The following is a 14,850-nucleotide window of genomic DNA, read 5'->3' as shown; positions in this document are numbered from 1 at the left end:
CCACACTTAGGGCTGGTCTATACTACATAGCTAGGTTGACATAAGGCAGTTTATGTCGACCTAATTATGTCAGTGTCTACACTACAGCCTTCTTCCTGCTGATGTAAGGGCCCTATGTGGCAAGGCACCTCTTCCATCTCTCCAGACTTAGCACTTCCTCCTCTGGTGATGGTGGGCCTAGGGTAATCAGCCCCACTTAGGGCAGGGTTTGCCTTCCCCCTTTCTGCTCCTTTGGTCGCATTTTCAGGGTCGGCCTATGGGTGATTGTCCACCAAACAAAAAGGAGACACCCTCATAAACACATAAACCCCAGAGGTATACCTTTTGCTGCCTCCTTGCTGGTGCAGAGTGTCGTCCTGTTGGTTGCCCTTGGGTATCAGTCCTTCCCCTAGCAGGCACTCAGGTGTGGCTGTTTCCCCCATAGGAAGGAGCACAGCCTCTTACCCTGGAGCAGGTTATTTTCCCTGCTGCCACTAGCCTGGCAGGAGCTTCTTTCTCTCACTAGAGGAGGGGTTTTAAAAGTAGATATAGAATCATAGAATATCAGGATTGGAAGGGACCTCAGGAGGTCATCTAGTCCAACCCCCTGCTCAAAGTAGGACCAATCCCCAGACAGATTTTTGCCCCAAATCCCTAAATGGCCCCCTCAAGGATTGAACTCACAACCCTAGGTTTAGCAGGCCAATGCGCAAACCACTGAGCTATCCTTCCCTCCCAGATCTCAGGCAGCCCTTAATTGGATTCAGGTGTCCCTAATGGACCTAAAGTAGCCCCTTCTCAGCTAGTAGGGAAGAGGGCCTTTAACATTCTAGGGCTAACATCTGCCTTCCAGCACCCAGCTGCCCCCGGCTTCCCAGGAGAGCTGGGCAGCTGGACCCTGCTCCCAGCTGGGAGCCGCGGCAAGAAGCCCCGGTGGCTTTGGATCCTGCTCTCAGCTGGGGTGAGAAGCTTTGGACCCCTCTGGGACCTGGGCAGTCTTGTCAATTTCATGGCTGGATGAGCTGTGAAATTGATAAGGCTGCCCAGCTCTTGGAGGGGGTGGGGAGCCAAGAAACAGGGGCAGCTGGACTCCACTCTACGGGGATGAGAAAGCTCCGGGCGGCTTCCCCCGCTCTTGGTAGGGATCAGGGAGTGGAGGCAGGGGGAGCCCACTGAGAGCCTGTGGGGCAGCTGGGCTCCTGGCAGGGAGTTGCCAGCAGAGCTGAGAGCCCAGTCTCTCAGCTCCCCACACTGCCCTTCTTAGGGTCAGTGGAAGCGCTCCTGATGAGGACGCGCATCACCAACCTAAGGAGAGGGTAGTGTGGACATGCAGTGACTACTGTGGTTGCTGTATGTTGACCTAATATATAGGTTGACTTCCACTTCTAGTGTAGATATACCTGTAGTCTCTCAATGACTTGCAGATCAGATTTGCTCATTGTACAAGTGAAAAGGTTTTTCCTAAGTCCCAGAGCCACAAACTCAACCTGGGATGAGAAAATCAAGCTGACAGTCTCTCTGATTTGTGCATCATCACCAGCAATAAAGATTATTCAGGGTAAATCCTGCCCTTATTTGCACTGTGCAATCCCATTGTCTTTGAGTGCACTTTAGGTTAGAATTTGGTCTATAGTTGGAGTTTACATAACCACTTTAATGAAGGGAGAACTAGAAGAGAATGCAGCTTGCTTTCCTGATAGCTGTATTGGCTGTCAAGGCTAATGAGTAAATAGTAGTAAAATCTTATTTTGGTCATGAGAACAAGCTGATACTACTGAGTACACACAGTTAAGAAGGTGCTATTTAACATAGTCAATTTTCAAAGTAGAATTTCACTTTAAAAGAGCCAGTTATTTAAATGAGTCTTCAGGTCTGAGAGCATACACTAATTTCTAACTTCATAAAACTTGCATAGTTTAGCATTCCTCCATACGTAGCAATCTTTGATGAATTTGCAGAGGGAATGCTGCACAAGGCTTTTAAAGGATAATTTGTTTTGTTCTATATTACACCTAAATATTTAAGCAGTTTAATTATAAATTCATAACTTGTTTCAAATAATTTTAATTTAACTAGTATTTTTTCCCTAGGGATTCAACAAATGAAACTACTGCACATTCAGATGCTGGCAGTGAGCTTGAAGAAACAGAAGTCAAAGGAAAGAGAAAAAGGGGCCGTCCTGGCAGGCCTCCAGTATGTGGTGTTTAGTTTTGTTTTGTTGTGAATCAGTTTAAACTTGACTGCAGATTGTTCTTCCATCCTGTCCTCTTAGTGATCACATCAATAGGTTTGCAATGAACCATTTGTCAAATTATATGAAGATTTATAGTGCATAGTACATATGTCAGACTGATACGAAAAAATTGCTGAAATAGAAGTATAGGATCTAATTTAAAAGATAAGCTGGGAATAGCCATTAATACTTTTTCCTTTACATACATACACATTAAAATTTTACATTTCGTTATTTGTCATATTACAATATTCTTCCTAGGCATGAGAGTAGTTTTATTAACCATAACTCTTTTCTACTATTAAAATTTTAGTGGATACTTCACTTAAGTGTTGTGAAACGATACTTGAGCCATCTTTAAGTGGCTTTTAATTTCTTCATGTGAACTGGAAAGTGTGCTCTCACTTTTAATATAATGATTAGATGTTCCCTAGGGAGATCTAGTAATGCAGGTTAAAATATTAAGATTAATGAACATATTTTGTGTCCTGAATCAGGGTAAGGAGCTTTGTTCTTTAGTATAATATAGTTATCACTAGATTTGGTATCTGCTGTATAGGTATTTACTAACAGAAGATTCTTCTTCAGGGCCTTTGTACATTACCACACCATGAATAGGAATGTACCTAGGCAATTCGAAAACTCACAGTAACTACTAAGTAACCCTTTCCATATTTATAAGATATTTATTCATAAGAGAAGTAACTTCGTCAGCAGGCATATATAATTGTGGAGGCTGTTTTATCAAGCCGTTCACTGTAGGTAGATTGCCAGTCATCACAAATATTAATATTAATGTTTGATTATATAATCAGAATTACACAGTGTGTAATACGATTTTTTTGTAAGAATTTTGCATAATTTTTTGTGAGCTTTTAATAATTTTGTCTATTTGCCAATTTGTTCCTTCCTCATGACTGTTCTGGTGTCAGCTCAGTTAGACTACATTAATAGAATATATATTATAAAAGATCATATAAGTATATAGAACATATCTGCTGTTTTAGAATATCTGGTTCTAAAAGATTATTATAAAGAGTTGAAAATCCACCCAAATACATGTACAGTAGGAAAATGACATAGTTTTCCTGTAAAATTTTAATCCTTAATTATCTATCGCTATGTTAGCTTTGTAGTTAACAGCTCTATCCACTGAAGGACTTCCAGCTTACCAGATCCACTTTGCAGATGTTCTAGAATCTGTTGGAAGCATAGGACTGGAATGGAACTCCTGGGTCATAGAGTTCAGTCCCTCGCTATCGGAGGCAACCCTGTCATAAACTCCTGTTCATAAGTTTATCAAGATCCATATTAAAACCAGTTAGGTTATATGCTACCACTACGCCTATTGAAGGATGTTCCAGCATCTCACTTCTCTCACGATTACAGGGAACTTCTCATACTGGTCTGGTCATGAATGCTGAGTACCTGTCTTGCATCCAGAAACCACTTCATGCAGACCTTTTCAATTATTTTTTGTCTTAAGCTTTCCAGCTGATCTTGCTGTCATATTTGTATTGTTTCCTTGTGAGTCTTCAGCTGAATGTCCCTGTGCTAGAAAACCGCAGTTTTCTCTCAGTGCTGTTTCTGAGAGCCTCTTTTGAAGGTTTTTTTTTATTTCTTCTCTCCTTCCCATAATTCCTAAAAAAAAAAAAAAAATAAAAAAAAAAAATATGGAACACTTTAGAAGGGATTCTAAGAGCAGCCTGGGGGAAAATCCTTGATCCAGTGGCATTTTCTTCTTGTGCTTCAGCACAACAGAGGCTCAGCTGCACTTCAAAAGACTGCTCTCTATAGCAGCTTTCCTACTCACTGAAGTCTGGAAGTATGGCCTCTTTGTAGAGGCCCAGGAGAGCTTTTTTTTTTTTAAACACACACAGGCCGCCTCCTACCCCAGTGGGATGTGGAAAATTTCTCAGATGGCTAATGACATATGGAGAAAATGCTTTAAATGTACTGGTGAGACAACACCCTGTTTCCAGTGGTGATCCTTAGAACCAGCACCTGCAATCCAAGGGAGTTCCTACTCTTTATCTCTCCAAAACTACTGTTTTTCCCCCTGATGGCCACCTAAGGGCAAGTTCATTGATCCTCAATGGCCTGTCTCTTAAATTTGAGATGGAAATACTTGAATGGCTTGTTCTTTTCAGAGGTTGATCAAGAAATCTCCTGTCCAAGGGCACCATCCAAATCAGATAGGGAAGGTTCCCTTCTTTGTCGCTTCCTAAAACCACTGCCTGCAGATCTTCCTTGTATTTATCAGAGCTCATCCTCTTCAGTGGCCTCCTCCTACCCAAACCAAAAGACCCAAGCTGCTGCTGCCTCTCCTCCTTCTCATCTGAGGAGTATACCACAAAGAAGGTCAACATCAAAAAGCAGAAAGCCCGATTCATTTTTCTCTGTGTTTATCACAACAACAAAGTTAATTGTTATATAAATCGATGGTCCAGCCTACTGTAATACTGTCTGTTCTACTGATCGCCTCTCAAAAAGGATATTTAAGTATTAAAGAAGGTTCAGGGGAAAAAAAAGATGTTATTTATTAGGGGCATGGCAAAACTCTTACATGAAGAGAGATTGAAGAGATAGGAGTTGTTTACCTTAGAAAAATGCAAGTAAGAGGGGACATGAAAAAAGAATGAAGGGAGATTGTGAGTATCTCTTTTTTCCTGTCTCGTGACACAAGATCAAGGGGACAGTCAATGAAATTGAAAGGAGGAAAATTCAGAACTAAGAAAAGGAAATACTTTTTCACACAGCACCTAGTTAGACTGTGGAACTCCTTGCTACAGGATTCCATTTAGGCAAAGTATCTTGCAAGGTTCAAAGAAGGATCGATCATTTACATAAATAACAAAAATATCCAGAGTTATGGTTAATGCTTAAAGAAAGTTTTGCAAGGGATATGAAACTATATACTTTGGGGTTAAACCACTCTCCTTTTGGGGTTAAGGTGAGGCCTTTGTGGGTGACAGATTATTGCACATCTGCCTAATGCAAGGTTTCATAGATTCCAAGACCAGAAGGGACCATTATGATGATCTAGTCTGATCTCTTGTATAAAACAGGCCATAGAACTTCCCCAAAATAATTCATAGATTATCTTTTAGAAAAACATCCAGTCTTGATTTAAAAATTGTCACTGATGGAGAATCCACCACATCCTTGGGTATGTTGTTCCAATGGTTAATTATTCTCCTTGTTAAAACTTTATGCCTTATTTTTAGTTTGAATGTCCAGCAATTGCATTGTTACACCTTTTCCTGCTAGAATGAAGAGCTCATTATTAAATATTTGTTCCCCATGTAGATACTTGTAATCAAGTCACTCTTTAATCTTCTCTTTGTTAAGCTAAATAGCTTGAGCTCCTTAAGTCTATCGCTAGAAGGCATTATTTTGTAATCCTTTAATCATTCTTGTGGCTCTTCTCTGAACCTTCTTCAGATTATCAACATCTTTCCAGCTCTGGTGCCCACAATTCAGGAAACAGTATTCCAGCGGTGGTTGCACCAGTGCCAAATAGAGAGGTAAAATAACCTTCCTACTTGAGATTCATCTGTTTAAGTACCTTCCTCTGAAAAAGCTGGTGCTGGCCACTGACCAAGACCGAATACTGGACTAGATGGACCACAGACCTGATCCAGTATAGCAATTCCTATGTTCCTGAATTTTGGCTGAAGGGGGATATTTTTTTTCTTTTCCAAATAATCTAATCAGATATAGTAATCTCCTTTGGAGGGAGATGACCTGGATGGCTGAGCTGTTACATACCAATCTGGAGATCAAATAATAATCTTTCATTCATTCAGTCCAAGAAAGACCTCCCTCAAAATGCAGTTGAAAGAAATGAAAAAATAGATTTTCTGATCCTTAAAAGAGTTGAGAAAAAAAAAAAAAACCTGGACTCTGTATGGTTCTATCCAGCTAAGAAGCCCTCAATGTAACATTTTAAAAAATGCATCAGTTACAACAGGATCTGTGAGCTCCCCATTAAGGGCATGGCTACACTTGCAGTTGTAGAGCGCTGGGACTTAAACCAGCCTTCGGAGACCACAGCAGGGAAAACGCTGTCGAGTGCTTACACACTCAGCTGGAAGCGCACTGGCATGGCCACATTAGCAGCTCTTGCAACGCCACAAAGAGCAGTGCATTTTGATAACTATCGCAGCATGCAAGTGGCTGCAACATGCTTTTCAAATGTGGGGAGTGGGGTGGAGTGTGACAGGGAGTGTGTTGTGTGTATGTGGGGGAAGAGAGTGGTTTTTGGGGGGGCTGAGAGCATGTCAGTGAACTTGTAAGTTCAGACAGCAGCAGACCTCCCTCCCCCCACCTCTCTCTCTCTCTCTCACTCAAAGCAAGCCGCATTCCTCAGTAATGGTTCTTTTGTCCTGGAGCAGATAAGCAGCCAGCTGTCAGAAATGGAGCTTTGAAACGGCATATCCGCATTCCTACAGTGAGTTCTAAACGATGACAAGAGTGGCCACTTGACTTAAGAGGATTATGGGACGTTTCCGGAGATCAATCAGAGCGCAGTAATGCAACACCTCGTTCACACTGGCGCTGCGGTGCTCCAGCAGGGGTGCAGGAAACATTATTCCACTCGCCGAGGTGGAGTACCAGCAGCGCTGTAGCCACGGAGTCAGAGCGCTCTACGTGTCTTGCCAGTGTGGACGGGAAGTGAGCTAGTACACCCTGGGCTCCTTTATTGCGCTGTAACTCGCAAGTGTAGCCAAGCCCTAATTCTCACACTATACTCTTCTTGATTCAAATACAGAAGGGAATAACTAGTTGAGAACTAAAGGCAAAATCAAAGAAAAAAAACTAAAATCATATAAAATATCTTTTCATAAATTAAGAGATTTTAAGGCCCGAATGAACCATGACCAGGAAAGTTTCACTCAGTGTTTACTGCATCAAAACCAATAACCTGTGGTTGAGCTAGTGTATATTTCTTAGAAAGACTTCAGATCTTCATTTAAATACTCCAAGTGATGGAGAATCTACCCAATTCCGTAGTAATCTGTTCCTGTGGGTAAATATTGTCACTGTTAAAAATTTGCACCTTATTTTCAGTTTGAATTTTTTAACTTCTGTTTCTAGCCATTGGATCATCTTATGCTTTTGTATGCTAGATTATAATCCTCTAATAATAAATAACTTCTCTTCATATAAATATTTGTATACCATGATCAAATTGCCTCTTAATGTTTTCTCTGATAAACTAAATAAATTGTACTCCTTAAGTCTCTCTTTGTAAGGCATGTTTTCCAGACCTCATGTCGTTAGCTATCTTGTACATTAAAGTCTGTGGAATTATTGTATTTTTGGACAGAGTCGTCCTCACTCTAGATCACAGAAATATATAGTTGATAATTTGGGATACAGATATCTCCCCTAGAGAAAACTTCATCCGAGCAACACTGATGGCACAAAACTACTCAGCTAATCCCTCATTAAAACCTTGAAGGATTCCTCGATGAAATAAGTCCAGAAAACTGAGTCAGAGAACCTAGGAGCAGTTACAGAACAGCCAGCCTTAATTCCATGTGCTTCTAATGCAGACAGAGCTGCATGTTCTTTAATCCCTCTATTCCTGTGGCACCTGAAAATGGTTCTCCAGCAGTAGTGAAACGGGTTCCTCTTGTGGGAGGATGGTGGTGGGGATGCTGAGCCAGCTTGCCCAAGATTTAGGGGTCAAGATGAAAAAAAGAATTTCATGCCTGTGACCAGTACAGCCACAGCCACATAGGCTTTAGAAATGATCAAAAAGGGATATCATAAAGATTTTCAGTGTTCTCCTCCTATTGCATTCTTTTCCCCACCAAGAGAAGTAGTAAGTCATATTGGACTCAATTCAGAACTTACTATATCCATCAGCAGAAGAGAGAGGAGCAGGTTTATACTTCAAATTCTGTGTTATCACTGAAAACAAAACAAAACACAAAACTGGAGGCTTCCACCCATTACTCACTTTCTTGTCTTTGGATCTGCAGATATGTTAAGCTCTCCATATTTTGGAAATTGCCCCCTCGTGATCTCCTGTGTTCAGCTGATCTAAGGGAAGTCTTCCTCTGTGTCCCCATTAACTCCTGCCAATCAATATTTTCTCCAGTTTGCTATCCAGAATCAATGTTTGCAAATCAAGACTATGCCACTGAGCCTCTCACCTGCCCCTTGGATGTATCTGAAACTGATGAAGATCCTAGTACCAGGTCTCACGTAGGAGGGAATCATATCTTTCATTACCTATTTAACCTCTTGGTAAAAGCTTTGTCCATAGAATCAGCAGTCCAGCACAAATTCAGGACAACTCAGGTTCATAGTTAACTTTCAGTGTAACTCCTTAATGCCACTTCAAAACACCAGCCCCCTAGTTACCATATAAAGTCCATCTTGTGCCTGGTCGTCTTATTTTGTGAAAAAAGCCTCAAGCTATATAGTACACAATTGATCAGTTTCTCAATACTACACAATCTTGACATGGAGCTGCTTTTGGTTAACTAGATTGGTAGTATAATATGTAAACATAGTCCGATAGGCAGTGCTTTCTATGTATATTCCTGCATAATGTTTTCATGAGAAATTGGAGCTTCCTATCTCTCGTAGGGCCGGGGCTGGACTCTCCAGTCCACATGTCCACATGCTCGCAACTTCCTCATCCTATGCTGCCTAGCCTCAACTTAAGTTAGAGTTCTGAGGAACAAACAGCCCTAATGTATGCCACTAGTGTAAGGCCCCTTGGTGACCTTAAACCATGGGGTATGAGGCACAGTTGTGCTCCACTCTGCCTTGCTCCTCTTCCTTTCTCCTAGTCCACCCCGTGGCATGCATCTGACTCACCCTTTCTTCCTCTTGTGCCAGGGGTGTGGAGAAGGCTGGCACAGAAGTCAGTTCTTCTGCCTGCCCTAGCTTTTTTCCAGATGAGTTTCCTTGTGCAGAGGAAATTCTGTGCTGGGCATATCTGGCCATTTGAAGTCCATGTGTTGCTGCTATGTTCAACCATGCAAAATGGATTTAACAAACCAGAGTCTATGACCCTTAATGCTTCATTCTATGCTTTGTGGAAGTCTAGGCACAACCTACTCAGTCAGTAAGCCCCTGGATGAGCCTTTATCAAGGCCCAGATGAACAGAATATTTTTCTGTTTCAAGGCAATGAGTCGCACCAGGAGACTTTCTACAGAATAAACCTTCTGGAGCTGTGAGCAGCAGTAAGCGCTGTAGAGAACTTTCTTCACACAATTCCCCCAAAACAGTTTCACCATTCACATGGCAAGTGATAACAGAATGACAGTGGCCTGTGTACAATCATGCCATCAGAAGATTAACTCTTTATAAGGAACTAACTATCTTGAGCAAAATGATTTACATACATGGAAGACTGATCTCCAAGCTATTTGGCTCATGTAGAACACACAAGGGGGAGCTATAGGTAAGAAGGAACTAAAGAAATCTTATATTAAATAACATAGATTAATAGGTAGAACTCCTGTTGACTTCAGGAGGGCCTGGATTTCCACCACAGATTTAGTGGCAAGAAGGGACCATATCATCAATTGTATCTGTCCATACAAATCCAATTACTGATTAATTTTAGTGGTGTGGAAGGAGAACAGCTAGGCCTTTCTCATGGGCAAATAAGGAGCTATGAACAAGTTGTAGCTGGATGGTGATGAAGGGGAAGAACACATTTTCAGTATAACATGCAGTTGGTCCCTATGTAATAATTGTGTCCTGAGATAAATAGGATGCAGTAGTTCTGTAAATAAGATGCATTAGTTACTGTGTAAGTAAGTATATGGCAGAGATGTTTTTGTCACATTGACCATAATTTTTAATTTTCTTGACTTTTGTGCATAATTGCAAGCATGACATTGCATTATTTTATGTATTTATTGTATTGGTTAAGACTAGTATTATGGAAATATGTCCTGTTAGCTCTTTGGTGCTAGGAAGTCATACTTCTTAATTTGACATTATAGGTAAAATGCCTACCAAGCAAGTACTTATCATCAGTTGTTGACTGATATGTATAAATGGTTTACAAGCATTTTGAATTCATTCATTCAATACTTCCAATTTTCATTATGCTGTTCCCTTTATCTAGTCTGCCAATAAGAAACCTCGAAAGTCTCCAGGAGATAAGAGTCGTTCTGAACCTGGAACTAGAGGAATAGGTCGTGGAAGAGCTAATGGTCACCCTCAACAGAATGGAGAAGGCGGGGACCCTGTCACTTTGTTTGAGGTGGTGAAACTGGGGAAAAGTGCGATGCAGGTAAAATAACCAATGTGCTGTTTGTTCATCTTTGTTGCAGCTTGGTCACTCAATATTTTCAGACTGTAACAGTTTTTGTAAACTGTCGTATTGTGGTTGTATTTTGGATAATCTGTATCAGACTGATGGACTCTCTGGGTATTATGCTAAGATTTTTCCCCTCGGCTTGTATGCTGAAAGAAATGAGGAATGTGATCAAGGTGGAGATTATATGTGGAATAACTATAGTCCTAGAAGAAGTCTTCTACTTTAGTAAATTTCTTCACTATTTTGTTATTTTAAAATGGAAAAACAAGTGAGTACTAAAATTAGGGAACATTTAAAGCAGCTTTTCATGAAGGTTATCATGTATTAAGTATAGCAAGGCAGAAAAGATGTGAGATGTTTAATCACAGCAGGTAAACTTTTCAAAAGTTCTGAAATGACTTAGAGCCCAATTCCCATTTTCAATTAATTCTAGGGAAAAGAATTCACAGCCTTCACCTCCAGGATTACAGGCTTCTGGCTAGTGGAATCATTCTACTAGAATGGGCTAGTCAATTATTTTTCATCAAGATCCAGACTCCACAGAGAAAATAATAATATAAAAATAAATAAAAAGATTTCAGGGTCCATTCAAAAGCGTCTGGATTTGGCCTGCGATCTATCTATTGACTACCCCTGCACTAGAACATTAATTTTCACTGTGGACTCCTAGGACTGCAGAGACCTTCCTGGTGCAGTGTAGGAATGAAGTATTTTGACAACTGAGTAGTAGAAGATTCAGGTATTGGGAAGGAAGGTAAGGTTATGAGAGAAACACTATGCTTGGTTTGATGCTTATATACATATATGCATCTCTTAGGGAGATTTAGGCTAAGCCACTTAAGTGCTTTTGAAAATTTTATTCTAAATGACTTAGCCTAAGTCCCATTGACTTCTAGTAGCCCGTAGGCGCCTAAGTCACTTTTGAAAACAAGATTGTCCAAAGTCACTTAAGCCCTTTTGAAAATTTTACCTACCAGACATAAATCCATGATGGGACTGGGTTGTGGATTAATTTAGAGAATGTAGGAGTAAACCTGAAGAAAATCAGAATTCTAAAGCTTTTTACATTTTGTGAATTTGGGGATGTAGGATTTACCCTTCTCATCTAGTAGGTGAAGACAGAACAAATTTTCTCATAACGGGACTATGGAAATCTTCCTGGTGCATTATCTTCATTTTGTTTTACTGCATCAGAGCTATCACTTCTGTTCATTTTCAGTTTTGTTTTGGCAGGATTCCAAGGTTATTTTGGAGTTTTTCAGTTTTATTATGAGATAGGAGATATGATATGATCTGTGTTTGCTGTTTATCTGAGAGCCATTGATAAAAATGGAAGCCAGAGAAAAGATACAAGTGACTGTTTTGCTGCTGTAGATTTTTTTTTTAAATGCCTTTGTGAGTGGAACTCAGGTGTTTAAGAAATAGTTGCATTGCTTCTGTTCTGAATAGGATCCACTTATAGCAAGATATAAAGGTGGTGGGAACACAGATTCCAACAGTACTGCCTGTTCTTGGCAAATTTCAAAGGAGAAATTTGTGTGTTGTGACACTTTGGGATTCAATTCAGAAGGAAGTGAGTTAGGGAAAGTGGCAGTTTAATGAATTTATTTATTTATTGTGAAGGAAGTGTGCTGAGCTTGTTGGAAGAGGGGTCTTTTTAAAGGGCAGGAGCCCTGGGCACATGAAGAAAGTAGTAGTGTGGGTGAGGTCACTCTAATGCCTGGGGCAAAATTTTCAGAAATTCCTAAGTCCCATTTTCAGTAGTAGCTTAGGCACTTAGGTTTACCCCGGTCAACAGTAAAAAATGACTCATTACTGACAATAGGTGTTAGTACAGATAGAGCTGAAATGCTTAACACTTGTTTAGTTGCAAATATAGACTGAGAAAAACCACGTTCACCAGTGTTTCAGAAACCAAGGTTAAAAACTAATCAGACTTGGATATGGATATGGATATGGATATATATATATATATATATATATGCCTTTTCTACCCTTTCATTCCTCCTGAGGGCCTCCATACTGACTTGTAGAGATTGGTGTATGCAGTGTTGTTGTAGCTATGGTGTTCCTGGGACACTTGAGAGACAAGGTGGATAAGGTAATAAATTTTATTGGACCACTTCTGTTGGTGGGAGAGACAAGCTTTCAAGCTTACACAGACCTGAAGAAGAGCTCTATGTAAGCTTGAAAGCTTGTCTCTCTCACCAACAGAAATTGGTTCAATTAAAGGTATTACCTCACCCACCTTGTCTCTCTTGTAGAGCTTGTGACACGATCATTATGAAGGGACAGAGTTCTTGTTAGTGGCTCTTTCTGTGCAGGTCTTTGCAGTGCACAACAATAACATTATTGAACCTACCAACTTTCAGACAATACTATATATTCTTGTGTTGGTAGATGGCACTCTATGTACATATACATGTGCATTGATGTATATTTTTTATAGAGTGCTCTGTAATATCTCTCCCTTTTTAATCAATAACATAGTCTTTGAAATTACAAAGCAACTTTACTGCTCTTTTGCTTCATGTAGTTTTATTTTCAGGCCTTCCTCCTGTTGCTGTTTGCCCTCAGGAGATTTCTGTGCTCCTAGATTTTTCTGGCATTGTCTTTGCGAACTCATGAAGCTCAAGTGAACTCACTTCACATTGATTGCAGACTTTCCTTATATCTTGATCTGTGGTAGGATTCATTTGTGTCTTCTGTTCAGGATAATTTTTTGTTGGTTCTTCTAAGGGAATTCTAGTTGCAGAGGTAGAGTTGTTTGTATTTCTACCATGTGCTATTCTTTGCAAATATTCCCTGCCCCCTGTCTGTTGTCTCTGTTGTTAGGTACTGCCTGTACTTATATTGACTGTTCTATGTGGAATTCAAAGAGCATTTTGGTACCTCTGTCATAGTAGTATTTGACTTGTTGCCATTGCTGTTTAATTTGTGTTCTCAACCTTTCCACTGCAGCTTTGTTCAAAAGTTGTTCTGTAAGTAACAGCCTGTATGTGGTGTGACATGAGATGCCGTTCTGGTCTGCTCTCCATGCCTTCTGTTGGTGTATTTTTCCAGTCAAGTGATGCTGTGCATGGGTCTTTGTTATGCCAGTACGGCTTTTTTACCAACTACTTGGCAATCTTGAGATCTGCTTCAGCTTTACCATTAGACTGGCTGTGATGCAGAAAGGATGTGATATGTTCAAATCCTGCGTATGCTGCAAACTGAAAATTTACCTACAGGCCCACTGAGACCCATTATCTGTATCAACAATTTCTGGGATTCTATGCTGATTCTTCATAGCATTAAGTGGTAGAAGCTGCTCTTGTGTGCACAGGATTTTTTCCTAATAAAATCAAAAATTATAATCAAGGATTAGGAGGGATACTTGATTTCCTAATATATGTAGGTCCATGCCTGACTTGCTCTGCGATAGATCAAATATTTAGTGCATCATGAGTGATGTGCTAGGAATTTATTGCAGATACTTCACTGATGTATGAAATCTTTGACTTCACTGCTTATGTTTGGCCAACACAGGACATCTTAGCCGTATGTAAACATGCTTCAACACCAACAGGTTTCAGTGTATGAAAGCTAGCATTTCAGGATTTCAGACCTTTAGGGTCTTTACCCTACTGCCTTAATATAGAATACCATTTTGTAGTGTCAGTATATTTGAACTGAATATTGGCTAGACAAAGAAAATCTAAGTGGCTGGGCAGATGTCTTCCTGTCTGGTCATCCTGACCTATAGACTGTTCCAAATGCTTAAAATTGACTGTGCATTTGGGTATGTCTGTATCTGGGGCACCTGCTTATCTGTCACACAATAGAATTCTGCTTAGCTGATGTTTCTGATGAAACGCCGCCTCCTGATGCATGTAGAAGATTTCATAATCAAGGGGTGTCAAGCTCTCACTGTCTTTTGGCACTCATGTTGTGGACAGAAGATGTGCACAATCAGAACATCAGGATGAACATGAAAGACAATCTTTTGCATTGTACATGCAAGTGATATTTTTGATATTATTTCAAGATAGTTTGGAGCTGTTAACAATAGCTTTTTGAATATTAATTTCAAAGGTTTGTTGTCTGTTTCTGCATGGATATGATCATGGCCCAGGAGATACTGGTCAAACTTGGTATATGGAAAAGCAGTGAGTAGGAATTCTTTCTGTATTTGAGCATGGGTTTGCTCTGTTGGAAAGTGTGTCCTGGAAGCAAGTGCTATTGACTGATCATTTTGTAATAATGTTGCACCCATTCTGCATTCACTAGCATTATATTAAATTATACCATAATATTTCAGGATCAGATGGTTAATCACTCACTTTTGGATCTGTTTG

The 14,850-nt window shown here is 40.2% G+C and overlaps 1 protein-coding gene across 5 annotated transcripts in view; it reads left to right on the top strand.

The window, feature by feature from the left end:
- The window catches only part of STAG1 (stromal antigen 1), a 391,372-nt gene that overhangs the window by 79,711 nt on the left and 296,811 nt on the right, over positions 1-14,850 (top strand). For all 5 annotated transcript variants that reach the window (XM_054039941.1, XM_054039940.1, XM_054039942.1 and 2 more), the window contains 2 exons: positions 2,070-2,172; positions 10,319-10,486. In XM_054039941.1, coding sequence (XP_053895916.1) covers positions 2,070-2,172; positions 10,319-10,486 — 271 coding nt within the window. The remainder of the gene's footprint in view (positions 1-2,069; positions 2,173-10,318; positions 10,487-14,850) is intronic.

This window comes from Malaclemys terrapin, chromosome 9, assembly GCF_027887155.1.
Source record: "Malaclemys terrapin pileata isolate rMalTer1 chromosome 9, rMalTer1.hap1, whole genome shotgun sequence".
Taxonomy (NCBI): domain Eukaryota; kingdom Metazoa; phylum Chordata; order Testudines; family Emydidae; genus Malaclemys; species Malaclemys terrapin.
The sequence above is the reverse complement of the archived record's forward strand: the minus strand, read 5'-3'. Positions and strand labels throughout refer to the sequence as shown.